The 22,798-nt window shown below is 44.8% G+C and overlaps 1 protein-coding gene across 2 annotated transcripts; it reads left to right on the forward strand.

The window, feature by feature from the left end:
• The first annotated feature begins 11,210 nt into the window (after positions 1-11,210).
• Positions 11,211-18,543, forward strand: LOC140384844 (pancreatic secretory granule membrane major glycoprotein GP2-like). Of its 2 annotated transcripts, XM_072466800.1 has the most exons (9): positions 11,211-11,349; positions 11,433-11,493; positions 12,873-12,974; positions 13,797-14,002; positions 15,908-16,062; positions 17,285-17,524; positions 17,641-17,800; positions 17,885-18,011; positions 18,381-18,543. In XM_072466800.1, exons 1-9 carry the CDS (start codon positions 11,347-11,349, stop codon positions 18,488-18,490), a joined length of 1,164 nt encoding a protein of 387 aa, XP_072322901.1. In that variant the 5' UTR covers positions 11,211-11,346; the 3' UTR covers positions 18,491-18,543. The 2 variants fall into 2 exon arrangements, with proteins under 2 accessions (XP_072322901.1, XP_072322900.1); XM_072466799.1 differs by lacking the exon at positions 11,211-11,349 and having other exon boundaries at positions 11,370-11,493.
• Positions 18,544-22,798: the final 4,255 nt, after the last annotated feature.

The following is a 22,798-nucleotide window of genomic DNA, read 5'->3' on the forward strand; positions in this document are numbered from 1 at the left end:
TTTAAAACAAAAGTAATGTTTATTCTATGAATCCAGTTAACATTTTATAAACACACAGTAAACATCTTATCAACTACCAATACTGATAATCCCCCACAGATACAGTACTCTATAAGTAACCCTTAGTAACTTTCCTAACAACATCCATAAGTCAAAGTCCCTTTTTAACAAAGACGGTAGGTTAGCATTCCTCACAGAAACAGGTATTACTTTGAAATCATCAAGTGATCTGGAGTCATTCTTTAGCATGCAGAGAGAAAGACCAAAATACACCTCCTTGGTTTGAATGCAGCTCTCCAACTGAAAATGAAACTAAAATTCAGAGCCAAAAACAGCTTCCAGCTCAAAACGAAAGTAAAAAGCAGAGCCAGAGCCCAGCTCCACCCACATAATGACATTACTGCAGCCACTTGAGAAGACAAACATTTCTTAAAGTGACATTCCCATGACAGATGGACAGGAACCCTAACAACAACCACATTGTAGCATGGGTATCAAGGAAGAAATATTAGGAGCTTGTCAGAAAGTTACAGCAATAATCATGGGGTTTTTACATCTACATCTAGACTGGAAAAATCACATGGGCAAAGGTAGTCCAAATGAAGAATTCATAGAATGTTTGCAGGATAATTTCGTAGAACAGCACATTATGGTGTCAAACAGAGCAGGTTATTCTAGATCTGATTTGGGGCAACAAGTCAGGATTAATTACTGACCTCATAGTGAAGACATCTCTAGGTGGCAGCAACCTGAATATGATTACATTTTACATCCAATTTGAGAGAAGAGTGGGTCCAAGACTGGTATTTTAGATTTAAATAAGATAAGAGCAATTATGAGGGCATGAAGGCTAAATTAGCTAAATTGAAGTAGAAAATTAGGTTAAGGACTCAGTCAATAGTGATGCAGTGGCAGACATTTAGGGGGATAGATACATTCCAACGAGAAAGAAAAGTTCCAACAGGAGGATTCACTATCCATGGTTAATTTGAAAAAATGGCACACCAATCTTGTCTTCCCCACCTCAGCAGCTTCCAGATTCAGTATGATAAGGCCTACCAGGACACGCAATGTGCTGTAATGGTAAGAGAAGAAACAGAGAACCAGGTAGAACAATTGAGGAAACAATGTGATGATTTGAAGGAAGCCCTTCGAGCACTCCACAGTTCCACCACGGAACAGAGGCAGAGTTTGGTGGATCATGCCAAGTGCAGGCAGCAAATTGCAAAATTGCAATCCTTGCTATCTGTTCAAAATGCGTTCAGAGACACCTTTGGCCCATAGCTAGATCAGGAAGACAGCCCCGATTGGCAGGAACTCAGTGAAATGGCCCAACGGTATTTGAGTGAGACCGAGAATCAAAATAGAGCCCCCCAGGCCCCGAAAAGAAAAGCACCCGCACCACCGACTGCACAGGCAGCACCCAACCCAATGAACCCCATCACTACGCAGCGCAGGGTCACCGCGGAGGACTAACACAATTTTGTGTATACAACCCCATTAACCATCAACCAGTTAGGAGATGCCACTTTTTTGAACTAGTGAGGCAACAGACCCCTCATGTACGGTTTGGACGAGCAGGAAGAAGTAAAGCTCATAGTGATGTGCCTAGACCCTTCAGTTAGTTCAGCCCTTCCCGACCCACAAAATGTAGGAAGAGGTTTCCTCCAAGAGATGAAAACAGCCATTTTAGACGCCATTGGCTATAATAGAGGAGATCCGGTAGAAGGACTCAACCGGTGTAGACAGAAAAAGGGAGAGCATCCAACTGCGTTTGCTGGACGCCTCTGGATCCACTTTACCGCAGTGAGTTAGCCCGCGCCCGTTTATCAGCAGATGATACGACCAAATGGACCCGTACTCTAGTATCCCATGCCACAGAGGCAGGACAGAAGGCATGTGCCAGTTACGACCCCTCTGACCCGGCACACAATGAAGTGTGGGTTCTGCTTATCGAGAGCTTGGGAACAGTCCCTACACAGAAAGACAGAGCAGGAAAGAGTAGACACCACAATGAATCCAGGAAGGGCACACCAATACCCCGCATGGGTAAATGAAGGCAGAAGTAACGCGCAGCACCCTAAAGCACAGGAATGTTATAATTGCGGACACGAGGGACATTACACCCGAGAATGCAATGCCCCCCCGAAACAGCAAAGGAATCAGCACACAAATGCCCCCCCCTAGGAATAATGCCAGACCCATCCACAGTGTTAGCGCCTGCGCAGATAATTTGGCCATAAATGGCACCGATTGATGGTGTTCGGGCTCCCCAACTTGGGTCTGCGATACCCTTTGGCATAAGTCCGGAAGACTGGTGGTTGCAGGCACAGTCCGGGGACACCCCGTAGAGTTCCTTTGGGACACAGGAGGGCCCCGAACCACGTTAAACTCCTCCACCATGTATCAGATGACCCACTGCGGACACCATTACCCTTAGTGGCTTCACAGGTCGCCTCCAGCAGGGACACATCACAGCCCCTGTGGATGTACAGATTGGAAATATTCAAACAAAACACTCGGTCGTTTTAGTAGATTTACCCCAGGCAGCAGAACACATCCTAGGCATAGATTTCATGAGTGCACACAACCTTTCGTTCGACCCAGTCAACAGATGTATATGGAAAATGGCTAGAGCAGCACGAGCCCCCGCCACGCTCACAATAGGAGACTATGCACACAGAATCAGCTCAGTAGGCGAGTACTGGTTTGATCCACAAACCATTACCACAGACAAAGCGGTTAGAGAGGTCTTGAAAAGACATAAGGCATCGTTTGCCCAGCACAAGCATGACTGCGGCAAACTCCCAGGAGTGGTTAACATTACAGGTCACGATCCTAAGCCCCAGAAAAAGTACGGCTTCCCCCAGCAAGCCGAGGGCGAGATAGCCAAGGTAATCCAAAGTTTATTAAACCAAGGTGTGATTTGACCCGTACCGTCGATGAATAATGCCCCGATTTGGCCAGTAAGAAAACCAGATAGTTCATGACGACTGACCATCGACTACAGGGAATTGAACAAAGTGACTCCCCTAGCAGCCCCCACCATTGCCACGCGTCCCGAGACCATGTTAAAAACAGCGACTCCAGTCAACATTTTTCACGGTATTGGACATTAGCAATGGCTTTTGGTCCATACCACGACAAAGCGTGCCAGTATAAATTTGCGTTCACTTTCCAGGGACAGCAGTACAGGTGGATGTGCCTTCCACAACACCCCCTCCATTTTCCAGACAATTGGCGAAAGGCTTATCCAAATTTTCCCGCCCTGAGTGCCTTGTTCAGTATGTGGATGACTTGCTCCTACAGACTGACACCAAAGAAGAGCATATTTCGCTTTTTTCAGAATTATTAGAACTACTCACAACAATTGGATGCAAAATTAACCCCAAGAAAGCCCAAATCTTCCAGGAAAAAGTCACATATTTAGGTACGGCCATCACGCATGGGAAGCGTGAAATAGAACATAGATGCATAGACTCGATTGTAAAATTGCCCTTGCCCCAAAACGTTACAGCACTCCGGTCATTTTTAAGAATGGTTGGATATTGGAGAAACCACATAGACGGTTTCGCCACAAAAGCGGCTCCACTTTCCAAGCTCCTAAAGAAACAGACCCCATGGAAATAGCTTCCACAGCACACGGATGCCGTGGATGCGTTGAAACGCACCCTGAGCACAGCCCCCGCTTTGCAGGCCCCAGATCCACAGTTCCCATACGTGATAGAGGTAACGAACACTGACCGAACCCTTTCTGCTGTACTCCTGCAGGAAAGGCACGATCGTTTAGGACTCATAGCCTATGCCTCATGAGTTTTAACTCCAGTAGAGCAGGGATTTTCAGCCTGCGAAAGGAACCTACTAGCAGTTTTCTGGGCGGTACAGCACTTCTCGTACACAAACGGACTCAACCCCATAACCATTCTGACAGAGCACACCCCGACACAGCTTTTATTAGACGGCAAACTAAACGACGGCACAGTAAGCCAAATTCAAGCAGCGCAATGGACCCTACTCCTACAAGGACGCGACATTACCATAAAACGGACAAAAATGCACACATTTCTGGCCGACAATTTGCACTATGCAGGAACCCCACATGAGTGCGAGATCATAGCCCCCAAGCACAGTTCCCAAGTCGGTACCAAAAAAGACAGGTATCCGACCACAGACGACCCAGCCCACAGACAAAGCTTTGAAAATTTATGTAGATGGCTCCTCCACAGTCCTTGATGGGAAAAGAATCACAGAATGGGATTTATGTAGAGAACGCGCAGGGACGTGCTATTGAAGAGAGCTTTAAAGTTGCCTGGACACTGAGGTTCGCAGGCAGCCGAGTTAGCAGCCATTGCTTACATTGTCCAGCACCCCGATTCGTTCCCGACCACAGCAGACATATATTCAGACAGTTTGTACATCTGCAACAGCCTGACAGAATTCCTATCTCTGTGGGAATCTACAGGAGTTATTTCTGCCGACGGGAAACCTCTACCCTCAGCCCCATTACTCAAACATATCCTCCAGACAGCGAAAGGCAGAAAATATGGTATAATTAAAGTTCGAAGTCACCATCGTTCCTCCCCACCCAGTAACGTGAAAGCTGACGCCCTAATGAAGGCAGACTCACGACATGGCCACTTTTGGCAACCCCTCGAGAGTGCCCCAGTACACGCAGTTCAGGTCTCACAGACCAACATCCAAGACTTAGCCCAGGCACAGAAGGAAGACGAAACATTGAAGGAAATTTTAAAAGGAAACTTCACAGCCCCCTATGAAAAGTTTAGGAATTCTTTAACGATCCATGAGGGAATCGTTTTAAAAGATGGCATTTATGTAGTCCCCATCCAGGACAGGAATGAGATCATTTGTAAATTCCATGACGGACATGGACACCAAGGGATTGAATCCACCCTTGCCCACCTCAGACCTCTCTGCAAGTGGCCTGAGTTAAAAACTGCGTATCCCATTATGTCGAAAATTGCTTGATTTGTGCACAGAACAACCCAGATAGATGTGCGAAAAAAGCCCAGCTACGACACACCCGCCCTGTAAATGGCCCGTGGACAAACCTACAGTCAGATTATATTGGCCCCCTCCCCCCCTGCAGAAATGGATGCAAATATGTGTTAGTGATAATCAACACATTTACGAAATGGGTCGAAGCTTTCCCCTCAAGAACAAATACAGCCAAGGCCACGGCAAAGATCCTCACCGAGCAAGTTTTTACTAGCTGGGGACTCCCCCGTAGTAGGCAGGGTCATGAAAAATGTCATGACAATTTTTGGTATTAAGCAAAAGTTCCACATTGCCTATCACCGCAGACCAGCGGCATTGTGGAACGCATGAATTGGACACTAAATGCCACACTTAGAAAAATGGTGCAGCAGCACAACACGACAACAGCTCCCATTCGCACTGATGTTTATTAGAAACACAGTGTCGAGCTCACCAGGATATACCCCCCATACCCTCATGACCGGAAGACCCATGAAGGGTACCGAGTATTTATTTGGACTTGATTTGGCCAGCCCTGCAGTCACCGTCCTGACCCATGAGAAAGCAGTCCAGCACATGTTAGAAAATATTAAAGCAGCACAACTCGCTGCAGCTGTTCGACTAGGCGCTAAACCAAAGAAGAGTAAGGCCTGCTTTGACAAGACAGTACACCCGACAGCGTATGCAGTCGGACAGCAAGTGGTGATCACCTTATACAACCCCAGCTCATTGCTCTCCCTTAAATTTGCAGGACCCTATTCAATCTCGGACAAAGTAAGCCCCTCAGTTTATAAGATCACATATCCTAATGGAAAGTCAGGATGGTTCCATGTAAACCAGCTTAAGGTTTATGGAACGCAGTGCAGCCACTCGCATCACCTCTCATTGGCAATGGCAGACAACAGAGACCACTGACAACCCGATCCTGCCCTCCCCCAGCAGCGCATCCACAGACACGACCTTTACCCTGCCCCAGCATCAAATTTCACCCTAACACTTGATTCGGCTGTTAGTGACAGCGATAGCGACAGCGACAGCACAACTGAAGCCCCTGAGAGACCCGAACAATGGACACACAGACCATGCCCCAGTCACTTCGGCCGCAGAGACACCGACCATGATATGTTCAGCCCCTTAGAGATGATTTATTTGCCCACACCGGATCCTGACCCACCACCCGACGATAGCGACACCCCCCTTGCCCAGACCACCCGACGGAACATGAAACACTGGCATCGCAATAATTCCTGTTGTCTGACACGGAATGATGAAATGGACCCCACATCGGCACATGCCGCATTAGCATGGAAACTCCATACGCGAGTTTGGCACCCGGGAGATGGTGATGACTCCGAGTCTGACTCCCACCATGATAACCCCTTTGAGACCCTTTTCGGAATGGAACCTTGAGGTATCCAGATGATGAGAGCCAGGAACCGATTGAGATTTACGGTGTCCTATACTCTGATGGAACCTGCCCACTTTTCTTGTTCAGTTTGTTTTTAAATGTTGTATGTTCTCTCTTGTACAATTTTGTGTGTCAGCTCACAGATAATTTCTTGATACAGTCATACCTACTCTTCTGATGCCACATGGCAGTTAAGGAAACAAGTTTGTTGGAGCCCATATATTTCCAAATTCGTACCACTCTTAGAAGGTCACTCTGGCAGTGGAGTAACGGCACTGATCCCCGTCCTGCCTGAGGACCCCCTATACATTTGGTCAGCCAAGCTCGGGTAGTGGAGCAACGGCACTGATCACCGCCCTACCTGGGAATTCCACTCATTCTTGCCCTGCCGCAGATCATACGCACCCCATTCGGAGAATTGTTTTCGAAACTCTTTCGCTGTTCTTTTTCATTCCTGTGGTTTAAAGAATGCATTTTGCCACAACTTTGCCCCTTTCTGGCGATCCTTCGGTTGCTATCCTCCCACCTACTATTTACATGTCAGAATCACTTGGTTGGAAAAACGAGTTTGCTGAGGACGGAGAAAGTGTGCGCCCACTCAGCCCATCAAACACAGGCTGCGAGAGAGCTCGCGCTGTGACAGAATTTTTTTTTCGGATTTCTTGTCCCCCAAATGGTTGGTTTTAAAAAAAATGAGGGAGTTACATATGGTGATGATTCTAATGGGAAATTGACGTTAAGGAGAAACAGACAGACAAACGAGATGTTAAGCAACAAGTCCGAGGAAGATACGAAGATACTTACAGATGGAGAAAAGCACAAACAAAATGAAGATACATCATGATCGTCGTTGGAACAGTACGGTTGCGCGCGTTACCCACCTCTAGCTCCCTCACCACACAGGCCCGGAACACGACTCCCCAACACAACACCCCCAGCCCGGACACTACACCACACATAGACCCAGCCACTGATAACCCCACATGGTGTGAGAATCTTATTAAATGGTAATCCCTGTCCTACACAGTGGAAGCCTTAGTAATGATAGCCATATTGTGCAGTGTCATCCAGACAATCAGATTGCGGAAATGGAGAAGGAGAGGCTCCAGCCCTCCAGTAGACACCTTCAGAGCCCCTTTCCTCGGACTCCAGCAAACCCCACACTCTTTCTGAACCTTTTTCTTTAATACATTCCACGGTTGTTGTTTCGTTAATACATCTATTTTTTCTGTTTATGAATGTTAGTGATAAGAAGGAATGTGATGCTGCTATTGGATTATTTGCGTTGTTAGATAAGTTCTTTGATTGTTAAATCGCAGCATGAGTGTAGCCTAGTTAGAGACAGTTAGAGGTTCCCATTTTTTTTGTATAAGGAGAATGGAATATAGGATTGAATGTTAAATTCCCCCTTAGGAATTTTTAGATATGTGTTGTGTTAGGGAAATTTAGGTAAATGTTTTTGACCCATAGGACAGAGTAGAGTAGAACCTGTCCTTGATTGGGGGTACCCGGCATGTCAGAGAACAAAGACCCAGCAGTATGATCCTTCACGCTTCGGGTTGAGGATCAAGAGGACGGATTGTAGCCATCTGGGATGGCCACTTACAACCAGAAACTCGCAAAGCCTAGCGGGTAAAATGGCCAAAGCAAGATTCAGGCAAGCTCAGAGCCTGAAATGTATATTTGCAAGCAAGGAGTCCAGACGGTATCGAAACTCCGACCAATTAGCATTTTGATGGGCCGATTAGCATTTGATGGCCCATCTTCACCAAGACTAGTACTCAAGCGACGGGTACAGTCCCTTACATTTCGGCACCACTCCCTGTTCAAGAGCAGTGTAAACAACGGGGTCAGTGACCGCTTGGGACACGCCCAACCATCCAGGCACCAACCCATTTACTGGTTAGGAATCAAACAGAGTGATCAAGGATCACCCAATTAGTGGGGTCGAAACTGAAGGACTGCCCGAAAGAGCGAGAAAACCCCCAAGTATAAGAAGAAAGTCCACCATATGTTCGTCCTCTTTTGGACCTGGCGCCCCGGCAACATTCATCTCCAATCGTAGCAGCACCTGAAGCAAGTCCAAGTTCAACACTCGCTACCAGACGGATGAGCCTAGCTGAGCAGCAGTTACTTCTACAGACTCGATAGATCCAGAATCAGACAGCGGCCACTGTTCCTCTGAACTAAGCCGGGTGCCTGAAGTTAAGTACAGGTTGTCTTAGTCGATAGGTGTAGTTAACTAGTAGTGTTTATGTTGCATGACTAATTGTGTGTAAATAAAGTACCCTTGACCTTGAACTAACTAACTGATGTTTGGCTCTTTGATCAATAGCTGGTTGAACCTTGTGGTGGTATCATTTGATACCTGGCGAGTCTGAGCATTAGAATATAGACATCAAAAGAAAGAGGGCAAACTCACTGATTGCCATAGTTGGAACAGAGCCACAGGAAAAGAAAGGCAACACATCCCACCTTGAAATTCAATGGCATTCCCATCATTGAATCCCCACCATCAACATCCTGAGGGTTAACATTTCCCAGGAATCTAACTGGATCAACCGTATGAATTCTGTGGTTACATGGGCAAGGTAGTGGCAGGAAATTCCATGGTAAGCAATTCACCTCCTGAATCCCCAAAGCTTATCCAACATCTCCAAGGCATAAGTTAGGATTGTTTTGGAATATTTTCCACATGCCCCATGAGTGCAGCTCCAACAACAGTGAAAATGCTCTATACCATTCAAGGCAAAGAAACTCGATTGTTCAACATCCCTCACCTCAAACATTCACTCCCTCCTTCACTGGCACACAGTGGTTGCAGTATGTAAGATGCAGTGCAGCACCTAAGTTTCCTTTGACTGCACTTTCCAACCTCATGGTACCTACCACCTAGAAAACCAAATGCAGCACTTATATGGGAACAGTACCACCTGTAAATTCCCCTTGTTACCATCTCAGTAGAGACCAGTAATTACTTGTTTTAAAGGGAAGAAATCCAAAATCCCAGTTATTTACTGAAAGAATTAAGCCACAAGATGCCACAGTCTAAACCAGTTGAGTATTTTACTTTACAAGAGTCAAACAAAGCAAACATTGGGTAACACCCTCGACTCTGAAACCCAGAACCAACATAATTTAAGCATGAATTAACAGGAAAATTTCAGTCAATTAGAAACTATAAATTGCACATTAAATGGCAGATATGTTGAAGACAGATCTTACGAATATGCTCAGCAGACCATATAGTGTGTATGTCATCAATCTCAGTTACAAAGTTATTTAAAATTCTGTTTTCCTTGCAAATGTTTGAAGTCCCTCCTCTTCTAGGATTTAGCCTGATTCCTCAGCCAACAGCAGCGCACAATCGACCTGACTTCCACAGTCATGGTCTTTACCAAAAGTGGGATAAATTTGCAGAATCTCGTCAATATTGCTTCTGATGGTCAGTATGGTGTAGATTGTGTTACCACACCCTGGGCTAGTGCATGGTCAATTACAGCCCCACTTGACCCGGAGTCTCAACACAATTGAAATAAATAAATAATTCTTAGAAAAACACCCAATGTCTTTGGCCCTTGGCTGCCCAATAATTACAGCCACCAGGTTTGTAAATTTAAGCACAACTAGGTTTATTAATGACAATAACTATAATTTAATATGCAGCAAATACAACAAGTTAACTATTATCCAACTCCTAACTCTCCCCCCACTTAAACTTGTCCCACGCTCTACACACACATGACAGACAAACACAGAGGGGGTAAAATAATAATGATGTGGAGATGTCGGCGTTGGACTGGGGTGAGCACAGTAAGAAGTCTTACAACACCAGGTTAAAGTACAACAGATTTGTTTCAACCACTAGCTTTCGGAGCACTGCTCCTTCCTCAGGTGAATGAAGAGGTATGTTCCAGAAACATATATATAGACAAATTCAAAGATGCAAGACAATGCTTAGAATGCGAGCATTTGCAGGTAATTAAGTCTTTACAGATCCAGAGATAGGGGTAACCCTAGGTTAAAGAGGTGTGAATTGTGTCAAGCCAGGACAGTTGGTAGGATTTCGCAAGCCCAGGCCAGATGGTGGGGGATGAATGTAATGCGACATGAATCCCAGGTCCTGGTTGAGGCCGCACTCATGTGTGCGGAACTTGGAAGAGAGGCGGGAAAGACAGAAGACCTCATCATGAACCTGCTCCTGGGCCTGGCGAAACTCGCCATTAACAGGTCCAGGCAGTGGGCGACTGAGGGGGGTCTTCTGGCCCCACTCTCTGCGCCTCTTCCGCGCCAATGTTTGCAGCTGGGTGTCCCTGGAGAGGGAGCATGCGGTCTTAATTGTCACCATAGGGTCTTGATTGCTTTATAGACCCTTTAAATTTGATTTGATGTTTGACTAGCTTCCGTTGCTCTTTGTTTTGCTTGGGCAGTGTCCCTATCAGGAGCGGCCCCTTTTCATTTGTCTCTGAGTTGATTTCTTTTTGTATATTAAGTTGATTGGACCCCAAAATAGTGCATGGGAAGTTGTTAAATTGGGTTTTGGCTCAGTGAAATAGATTGAATCAAAATATAGGCCACTGCTACTCATGTGTAAAATAGGCTACTCCGAACTACAATTGCCCGAGGGCTCACAATAATATCTCTTCCAGGTCACCGTGTCCTCAATTAATCTTAATCACTCCTCAAATACTGAATGTGTAGATTGCGACGCCAGTGTTATGACTAATCAATATGTCTCGAGTGGAATGGACTGTAAGCGTTCATTATAATTGTGCTCCTTTCCGAAACTAACTTGTTAAAATCTGGCATTCATCTAATTGCCTTGTTGACGAATTGATACAGCACAGCTGAGACTAATAGCCTTGACTAATGGCCGTCCCGCTCGGACAAGTTAAAGTCCCTTTGCCGGTGCTACACAGGAGCTGGTGGAGTAGAGAACACAAATGGTGTGTGGAAGTCTGGCTGTAATCTAGTGTGGGAAAAGTCAAACCGGGCCGAATAGGAAATGATATTTTGTGTGTTTTTGCAGGCGCTGTTCAAGGTGCTGATGCTGTTATTTTGTGGAGTTTTTGTCACAACTCATGGTTCTGGTAAGTCTGTAAGTAGAGAGAAATACTTCACCGTGTGGTTAAAAAGCGAATTCCACCCCGGTCCCTACCAGCGGCCCCCTTCTCTTCCCATCCCAGTTAGATATTGTCTCGATATCCAATCAGCGACTCCCGCTCTCGTTCGAAAAAGATTTTGGGTCTGACTTTCTTGTAGGCCTCTTTCCAAGACACTTTGCGTGAGAAAGTAGACTTAATTTTAGCAATGCGCTCTTAATGCGACCACTTGGTTTTCACTAAACCATTTTACTGCCATGAGTAAATTTTCTATAATGACTCTCCCAAGTTGTTCAGGTAAAATTTTCTTGTTTGGTTTTATTCATGAATGAAATGAGGGAGTGGCTGACCGGCCCAGCATTTATTACCACTCTTGAGGGGTTTAAAGTCAATCACGTTGTTCGGGAGTCCCATGTCGGACAGACCAGGTGAGGACGACCGATTTCCTTTTCCTAGTAAACCAGATGGGGTTTTGTGACCATGGACAATGGTTCCATGATCACTTTTTGAAATTTAATATTTTTATTGAATTCCAATCTCTCCATCTATGGATGGTGGGATTTGAACCAGGGTCCTTAAAGCATAACCCTGGGTCTCTGGATTAGTCTAGTAACTATACCACTGTCTCCCCAATAGTGGTGTGTGGGGGGGGGGGAAGAGAGAGAGTCTAGAAATAAAAATGTAACTTTACTGGAATGTGGGTCATAAAATTAGGTCTAAACTAACATTAAAATTGTGATCTATACCAGATTTGGTTCTGGGCCATCAGTCTTCATGGCTGTCATCGCCACTCCAGCAGCCGTGTTATATTGGAGCATAAACATGACTCCCGAGGAGCAAAATGCTGAGAATGTGAAACTGCTGGGGAAAAAAATCAGCAGGTCGGAGGTTGACCACCTTCTGTCCTTTGTCTCCTAGAATCATAAGAATTTACAGTGCAGAAGGAGGCCATTTGGCCCATTGAGTCTGCACTGGCTCTTGGAAACAGCACCCTATCCAATCCCACGACCCAGTAACTCCACCCAACACTAAGGGCAATTTAGCATGACCAATCCACCTAACCTGCACATCTTCGGACTGTGGGAGATATCCGGAGGAAGCACACGGAGATTGTGCGGACAGACGGTGACCCAAGCTGGTGATTGAACCTGGGACTGTGAAGCAATTGTGCTAACCACTATGCTACCGTGCTGCCTATTGATCAAGGCAGAGACTGAAAGCAAACTGTGCATCAAATGTTACTGTAAATATTGCATGTGGCTCCTGTGACATTGAAGCAACCACTCGATTTGCAATATGAATGAGAGTTTGAAAAGACTGAATGAGAACCAAGTTCAACCATAATTTGTACTGATTTTATCCAACAGGTTGTGATCCTAATCCTTGTAAGAATGAAGGGAGCTGTATTATGGTGAATGATGTTGCTCAATGCAAGTGTGTTCATGGACTTAAAGGCGAGACATGTGAAGGTACTGGAACTGAATGTAGTGGGTTGCCTGACTTTCTATGGACATTGATACCATCGGTTTTACTGTAGCAAAAGTAAACTCTTCCTCTAGGAACTGATGAGCAACCCCCCAATTGCCTAGCTGGGTGGGACTACCCTTTCCTAGCTCCAATCTTTAATGCAGTTGCGATGACCCTTTCCTATAACGTATGCCTATTTCTCTGCTACAGGGCAACATTTGAACTCAGTTTTTCACATGCTGTACCTGGCTCCATGTTGCCTTCACCCCTCCTTTGTCTCCTGTCAGGACTGCTTATCTGACTTTGATAGTGGATAAGCAGGTATTTACTTCAAAAATATTGACGATACAAGTCAATTGTCTGCTCCATTTTTTCAGAGGCTGAGCCGACCTATCCATTTGGTCCAGTGAGGAATCTGCTGATCACCATTCCTAAGACTGCCTATATTCTCTTCTTAAATGCCTCCCAAGCTCAACCTTGCCTTTGCTATATGCTGCTTAAGACTTCATCCAAACCTGGGTTCCAATCTTGGCAGGTTTTACTTCTGCCCTCTGCAAATACATTGTCTGTGCATTAATATCCACCAGGCCCTACTTGCCTATCTCTGCCTGCCAATTCTGGCCTCCATTTCTGTCCCTCTGATGTTTAAACACTACTTGCCAACATCTTGAGGCAGATCACCAAACATTTATCTGTCACTCATGTTGATTAAATGTGATAAATTCTTGCTGTTTCCTAAAATAAATTATAAGCACCTGTAGTAGGAGGGATTAAACTCTTTTTTTTTTTTTTTTTTTTTTCTTTCCCCCCCCCCCCCTCTCTAGATATAAAAATGGAGGTGATGTGTGAGCAGACCTACATAAAAGTCTCTGTCTTAAAGGATTACTTCGACTGGAAAAATGTAACCAAGGACTCTGTACAGCTGTTTGAGGGTGCCTGCAAAGCTGCATTAGAAGTTATACATGGGGAAGAATACTACACTATCACCATCCACCACAATAATTACTCCAGTTGTGGTACTGTTCTGGTGGTAAGAATTTTTAAGTGAACATGCAGCCTGACTCGTATGGTCACAATGGCCTCCTGTACTGTAACCATTCAGATTTAAATCTATTTAATCAGGAGTGGTTAGTCTTGGTCTAAACTTCGTAGTAACCTGGTTTGGAGAGAGAATTTGGAATTGCACATCTCTTGGAATAATAAGCTGCTGTTACAATAGAAGCTGGCCATGTAGAAAGAAGATTGCACAAGGAGGTCCACAGTGCTCCTTCTGTCCTTCACAACCTTCACTACCTAGATATAAATTTTGGCACATCTACTGTAAACCATCTACCTCGAGGTTTGAAAATAATGGATGATTCCATACGGGCTGCCTGTTGAGAACCACTGCTGAAAGCAGTACTTACTGTTGCTCCTTCCATTTCAAATTACTCTGCCCATCTTTCTCTCCATTTTGTCTGTAAAGAAATTAAACCACTGCATTCAATTCGCATGTACGCCATAAAGCTTGCAGAAAAAAACATCAGGCCTCCATACATAAGTACAGGAATCTCCCATAGTGCAGATTCCTCACAAATGATGCATGTGACTCCTTAAGGAGTGGTTGCATAGGCCAATGTTTTTCATTGGGTAACTTTTCAGGGAATCTGAATTAGTTGAGTAATAGCCAGAGGTGGGCTTGGAAGGCTTCCTTGCGTGCAGTGCAGTATGCTGTTTGAGGACTGGAGTGGCATGAAGATGGCCAGATAGATCTATGGTTAATAATGCTGGTAGTGAATGTCATGAGCTATATATTCTGCAGTAAGAAGCAGATATCCCATCTGCAAGACAGTATAAGCGTGTTCAGGATGTGGATGTTGCTAGCTAGGCCAGGATCTATTTCCCTTGGGTGCTGATCTGCTTTGAACTACTGCAGGCTCTGGTGTGGTTAGGGAGGTGTTCCAGGATTTTGACCCAGTGACACTGAAGGAACATTAACAGCAATACAGAAGTCTGGATGGTGGATTGGCAGAACTTCTAGGTGGTTGAACCCTTGTATCTGCTGCCCTTGTCCTTCTAGATGGTATTGTTCAAAGTTTTAGAAGGTGATGTCTAAGACTTGGTGAGTTCCTGCAGTGAGTCTTGTGGATGGTACACCCTAATTGTGTTGGTGCAGGGACTGAATATTTGTGGATGTCGAGTGGGTTGCTTTGTCCTGAATGTACAGTGAATTGTTGGAGCTACACATCAGGGGAGTGTATTTCATTATACTCCTTGCTTGTACTTTATGGTGGACAAGCTTTGGAGTCAAGCAAGTTACTTGCTACAGGCTTCCTAACCTCTTGAGACCTGTGCTTATAGCCACAATATTTATGACTAGTTGAATTTCAGGTCAATGGCCCCACTCAGGATGTTATGATACTGGATATTATGCCATCTCCATTTCTGTCCTTGTGATGGAAGGATGATCACCTGAAGCAGTTGGGACTCTGCACTACCCTGAGGAACTCTTGCAGTGATATCCTGGAATGGAGTTTGACCTCCAACCATCTTTTGTGCTAGGTATGACTCCAACCAGTGGTGCATTTTCCCCATTGATACCCATGACTCTTATTTGCTAGGTGCTCCTTGATTTCATGTTTGTCAAGGGCAGTTCTCCTGCACGTTATTGCTCAGCAAGTGCTGGTTTTTAGTAGTACTGCTGATGACCCCTTCCATCACTTCACTGAGCAGATTCATGGGGTGGTAATTGGCTGGATTGAATTTGACCTTTGTGCAGAACATGCCTGGGAAATTGTGGATGTCAACATTCCAACTCTAATCCCAAAATTGTTTTAAATAAATGGAATTTATATCCTGATGTGATTTTTCAATCCTAGCACTGAACTAATTTTGGTTCACTTTAAAAAATACTGTATAACCACTTGGAAATTCAGTTTTGTTTCTGCTCATTCAGAGTAATGCTACACACATCATGTATATGAATGGATTGCATACCAAACAAATGACTGGAATCATCACCAGACTTCCTTCTGAAGCAATTGACTTCACTTGTGTATACCATCGTCAAAGAACCGTGCAGCTTGAATTCCCAATACAGCCAAAAACAACGCAAGTATTTTTTATGGTTACTGTTGCTTGGTGAAATGTTTTGACTTTGCTTGTATTATGGAACTGACAAATTCCCACTTTTCAATAGATTGTCTTGTGTCCATGGAAATGATGAAGCCTTGTCAAATCAACTGGCTTTTGATCTCTACTTTAACCAGCTGAGATCTTCATTTGACATTAGACTGGATGAATGACAATACTTTCTCAAATCCTAATTACAGAGCAAAAAAATTAAAACCCAAGCTCTTGTTGCAAGAAACTTTCTCGCCTAACTTTCCAGATGAATTCTGGAAGGTACATGGATGCAAGGGGCTAGATTCTGTAAGGCATCCAGTCTCTAAACATCCTTCTCCCAACTGCTGACACTATTGCCTAGAGCCAACTTTACATCAAGTAGACAATCCTCTGAATTTAAAATAGTTTGCACAGAATTGTTAATCCTTTTGAGCCATCAAGAAACGCCTTTGCAGTTGAACCAAGGTAGGAATTTGGGAATTGTTGGTATAGGTTGAATATCCTCTATCCATCAATCCAAAAACACTAAGCTGACTGATCCAACTTGCACATTACCTTGGCACAAATGTCACCTGCCTTGCACCTAGTTTCTGCCCAAGTCCTAACAGCTACCAAATCTGCATGGAAATGATACCTTGTACTTCTATATAGATCAGGCACAAGTGTCCAGCCTGCCAGAGGCTGTTTTTCTTGCTTCACAGCTATAGGAATGCAAAACTTTTCTCCCAATTTTCATGGGTAAATCCACTTTTTAAAATCCAGTTCTACTTGCCTTTCCATGGTTCAATCTTCACTTTTTCAATCTTTACTTTTTCTGGTATCAAACCAAAGGTAGGCTGCAGCTATCTAGCTTTTAATTCTCCATTCTAGATGTGCACTTGACCCTCCACTCCTTCCTCAGTTCACTGCCTAACAAACACTTCCTTGTGAACAGAAATTTGCAAGGAACCACCTTACTGTCATTGCCCATATCCATGAGGTGGTCCTGACCAAAACACTATGGGTAAATTAGTATTGTACAAGGTGATTTTCTTCCCCCCCCCCCCCCCCCCCCCATCAGCAAATTCTGTCTGTAGTTGGGTATCATTTGTTTTATCTTTCTGCCACTGCTCAATGAGCAACTTGGAAGAAATGGGTGGTGAGATCAAGTTTTGCCATAATTCTTATGCTGTGATGTGATTTTTAATGAAGTATATTATTTCTTTAGAATTGCAGTGCTACATATGCAGGAAGGAATAGTCATTGTATCAATGGCTTTATATGAAAGCTCCAAGTATGAGAATGCTTATGTGGAGTTGCCAGTTCTCTCTTGGACTGAGAGACTGTACATCAGTGTGAAAATTGAACCAGGAGAAAATAACTTTTTTGACTTAACAATAAATGACTGCTGGGCTACACCAACAAAAAACCCAGATGCCTTGCCCCAGTATTACTTAATTAAGAATGGGTAAGTAAAGTGTATATAGTGGCCTAACATGTGTTGTGCTGGTATAAGTTAGTTGCATATGAGCCTAATTTCCAACTGCTTGCATCTACTGGCATTGTTATTTAACTTGATTCCAGATGCCCTATTGATGAAACTGTGCAATATCACAATCAAATTGGAAATGAGACTATGGCCAACTTCAGTGTGCAGATGTTTCGATTTGTGAAGTATCCAGTAGTGTTCCTGCATTGCAGAACTGAAATTTGTGCACCTGACAGCCTGGAGCCTTGTATGATTGTAAGTTGTACTCCCTAAGATTATAGCATTGATTGGACAGTTTTAAATTTTAAACTTCACATTTTCACCTTTACTTTCACCTAGAACTGTCCTGGCCCATCATCACCCAAGACCAAAAGGGATACTAACAGTCAATATGAAGGATTATTGACTTATGGACCTATTCATTGGGCTCGCTCTAAAACACATGTGCATGAAGTTGGTAAACCTAGTAAGTTTTACATGCAAGTTTTTATTGTTCATATTCTGGGGTGGGCATGATGTGTTGGAGCAGGCTCCAGGAACACTGATCTGTTTCCTTCAATGCTCATTTGCCTTTGGGGTAGGTACATCACATTTGACCTGTCTGTTTCAACCTCAACTGTCGGAATGGGAATTTACAGGGTGGTAGTGTTGAGGTTGGTACACTGCGTGCTGACTGATTCAGCTCCCAGATGACTTTGATGGGTTCTGCACTCTTATTCCAAATTGAGAATTCTTGGACAATTAAATTACCATCCAGTGGCTAGACATGCCAGCTGCTCTGTTTTGAATGCTTGATCCACCACAACCTGCATAATTTCGTTTTCTTTCCCTGCAGACTTGATGATTGCTACAGTTCCTGGTATTGCTGTGTTATCTTCCATGGTGTTCCTTGTCCTTGCAATTACTTTGGCTAAAGTAATGAAGCGACCAACTGGAGTTGTTTGAAGCTCTTCAATGAATGTAAAAGACAAACCAAAATAAAGTTGACCTGCATAACTCATGGGGTAGGTGTACAATCCATGTTGCTGTGGCCTAACGGAGGCTAGCTGGTTTGTGCTTTGAATGCCTCTGCACCAAACCATCAGTCCAGGCTTGTAATTGACAATTACATCTGGTTAGTATTCATTCAGCACATTGTTTAAATCACCATGATGGTGGATTAAAAGTATACATTTTAATTTCTTAGCTCTGGTTACAGCACGCTTGGTTGCAGTGTGCTGGGATTGATTGATTGGGGGAAAAAAAATTATAAAATAAAAAATGTATATTAAAAAAAATGTATCAACAGGTTGACACACCCCAGGGAACATACTTACCAGCAATCAACTGTGGCATTGCCAACTGCCACTTCAGTAAACCCCAAATATTGCCTCCACTATCCTGGCTAAGACACGAACACTCCACCCAGAATCTGCCCAATCTTTCACGACCTCAAATGTGTGCATGATTCTGATTCCCCACTCAATCTGCTCTCTGAAAGAACCCACTTGCTCTCTCCTGAGGTCATCTGCACCACCTTGTACTGTATCAGACTCATCCTTGCAAGAGGTCCTGTTTATCCTTTGCAGTGCCTCACTCCTACTCTGAATTAATCTCTCATTTCTCCTTTTCTCTATCTTTACACCCACTTGCCTCCCTAACCCCCCCTGTCATGTATGTGTATATCCCCAATTCTTCCCTTCTCTTCCACACCTCCTCCTCTGGAAGCAGCAGAGTATCACAGCAACCTAGGGAATCCCCTCCAGACCTTTCGTGCAATCCCTAACCTGCAGATACTTGAACTCTAACTCCCTTGGCAGCTCTACTCTTTAGCTCCTCCAGACTGGCAAACCCTTCCTCCAAATACAGATTCCTCATCTCCTGTATAAACTATCCATCCCATCAACTCCAATCCCATGATTCTCACAGCAGCGTTAACACTAACATACCTTCCATCCTAAAATGCCTCTTCAGCTGATTCCATATCCTCGCTACCAAGCTCCCTGAATACCTACCCTGCCATTGGCAATGCTGCCATCACCATAACCCTCACTAGACCCTTTGCAAGATTCATCCTCTATCCTAACACACTCCACCCATTCTCCTTCCCACCACTGCTGCACCCTGTCCACATTTGGCACTCAATTATATTGAAGCAAATTCAGCAACAACAACCCCTGCCTCTAGTAGTGCCCTCTTGACCCTTGGCACCTTCCCCACCCATAAGTCCAAAACGATTGTCTGATTTCCAAAAAAAAGCCTTTGGTATAAAGATCAGGAGAGCCTGAAAAATAAACCATCTCGGCAGAATATTCATTTTCAGCACTTGGGACCCTCCCTGCCGTTCAGCACTTGGGACCCTCCCTGCCAGCGTTAAGTGCAGTGTATCCCACCAAGACCCTCTCTGGCTTCCTCCACCAACTTTGTTAAATTCCACTTATGGAGCCCCGTCCATTCCCTTGTCAAATCCCAAATTTCTTTACACAGTCTGGCCTCAATAAAAGTAGAGATGGATTTGCAGGTACAGCATTAGTTATTTTATTTGGCTTGCAAGCCTGACTCCGTTCACAGCGGCACAAAGCACATCTTGCTTCGTACACCTCTGGAATCAAGTGAGTCTGTAGAACAAAAGTCTCTACTGATACATTCAAATGGCATCAAGTTTCACATACACGATTCCCATAGGTCATCCTATACCCATCCTGACCTGGTAATACATTCTGATTGGTTCCCTTCCTCTGGCCCCACTTCCAATCCCTTCCTCTGGCCCCTATTACCCAGCATCCTTTTCTCCTCTGGTGGACACACTTCTTGCTTTGCCATGCGGTCTGAAATCCTTTGTCTGTGAACTCACCAGAATGAGACTGGCCTATCTCTACATTACAGTAACTATTATCTCAAGTAACTATTTTATATCACATTGGTCATTCCCTCCTTATCATTCCATGATAACCGAGCTATCCAATTCATAGCTACGGTCCCACATATAAAAAGATCCGTCACTGCATTTCCAATTCCTGGCTGAGCCCCCCCCTTCATCTGCTGCACCCTCATGGATTTTGACAGCTAAGATTTTAGGGGTGTTGATCTGTTCCAGTGCACCATGCATTCTACCCATCACATATTAAGGATGGCTAAGCCCAAAGATTCAGCCAATAGCCACCACTAAATACATGGCCATATTTATCAACCAATCCTTCCAACCTCCAAATCCCCAGTTACCCCAAGCGCCAGGATCCTGCATTCTGTCCAGGTGATCCTGTATGTGATCCATAAATTTAGTGATGTTAGCAGTCAAGTCCTGAACTCCCATGATACACTTGCCCTGCACTATGGCGCATGCCCCACCCTCATGGGCCAAAAAATAGTCGAGCATACCGGTTCTGCATTGCAAACAACCGTAGCTGAGACAATTCCTTGGTTATTGCCCCGAGGGCTCCCAAGGTTTCATTTCCCAAGATGGTAAGGCCACAAATAATAATTCCTATTGCTGACAGCCAAGGAACCCCCCAGTTTATCCAGCTTCGAAACGCCCATTTGGGCCGCCTAGCAATGCGGAAAGCCCTAGTACCAACAGTGATATGAGACACATTCGCCCAGCTACAAAGGAGCTGGAGGCTGGCGTTCAATGGAACGCAAGTGGTGTTGTAACAAACGCATTGGCCAGACGCCTGGGTGATATGGCACCTCCTGTCCGTACAGGTGGGGAACAGACATGTTTATATTCGTTTCCACCTCTACCAGCAAACAGCCGTATCCTTCTCTGCTGAAACAATTCTCGTACGACCGGGAATCCGTATTGGGAGTGAAGTGGCTAGGTATATACGCCCTCCACCGTTGCAGCCTATCACACTGTGAATGGGAATTACCCCGAGGAAGGGGAAGGCAAATAGCCGGTGGTGCTGAACCCGGATCGTAAGGAAGAGTGACTTGCTCGGGCGGTGGCTCGGAACGCTGACAATGAACCACCATTTGGGGAGTGCCACAAAGCGGTGAAACAGAAAATAACCTAGACACCGCTGCGGGGTTCGGGTAGCAGACAACCCGTCCGTGGCCATACAAGCGGTGGTAAATCTCGTAGAAGTGATTCATACTACCCAGGTTTTCCTCAGTTTGGCCTTTAACTAAATTAAGTGTATCTCCCGGTAACCTACGTTCTAGCTGTACTTCCCTTCTCACACGCCCTGTCCTCTCTCTAGTCCCTCTCTCTCTCTCTCTCTCTCTCTCTCTCTCTCTCTCTCTCTCTCTCTCTCTCTCACAGCCTCTTCCTACGCTCTCCTGCCGGCCTGATGTTACCTTTATTGCATCAATCTTAACACATCCAAAATCAAATTTACATGTATTCCAAAAACAAGGCAAATGTCCATGTAATGTTCCCTTCCCATCGCCGGGACCGGTGCAATTGCTTCATGACTCCTGCATTCTCCTTAACTTTGACAACCTTCCATGAGTCGATACCATGTCTTCGTATATGGGGGCAGCGAAGAACATCACCTTTGCATAGGTGATGTATCCTTGTAGATTGGTTGGGGTTACAAATGTAGATAATATTTCCCTTTTCCATGTCTGTCGCCAATAACACCCCAAGCGAGGTGAGGCCGAATATCACACAGACGGTGCGTAGCCACCCCATCATGCTCCACACCTGTAAAATAGCACTGGGGAAGGGAGGCAGGTTAATCTGTCCAAGAAAATGAGGCCCGTTATCCGAACTCAACTGAGCTGGTATACTGTACTGGGGAATGATTTCCCGCATCAGAACTTTAACCACAGTAGCAGCTTTATTATCGGTAGTTGGATACACCTCAACCCATCTGCTGAACCCATCCACAATGACCAAAACATATTTGTAACATTGACACCTTTCCAACTCAATGTAATCCATTTGTAGCGTCTCAAAGGGACCACTGGGCAACGGGGTTTGCCCCATCCCACAAGAGATACCTTTTCCGGTGTTACATTGCTAACAAATCAAACACCGATTACTGATACTCTGGGCCAACCCCTGCATTTTAGGGTGCCACCAAGTGTCCAGCAACAAATCACTAGTCCCCCGAGCCCCACAATGAGTTGCAAGTCTGATGTGCTGGCGTGGTCCATAAAGAGGAAACAGAACCATATGTACAACCTAACCGTTTCCACATTTGTTTATCACTCTCAGGAGCGTCCTCCTGTAACCTTATGACGTCTTGGATGGTTGGCATTGACTTGTCAGAAGCAGACATATTTATAGTAGATCGTTTAGTCTGACTTAACATTTTAGGCACCATCACT

The sequence above is a fragment of the Scyliorhinus torazame genome, chromosome 10 (assembly GCF_047496885.1).
Source record: "Scyliorhinus torazame isolate Kashiwa2021f chromosome 10, sScyTor2.1, whole genome shotgun sequence".
Lineage (NCBI taxonomy): Eukaryota > Metazoa > Chordata > Chondrichthyes > Carcharhiniformes > Scyliorhinidae > Scyliorhinus > Scyliorhinus torazame.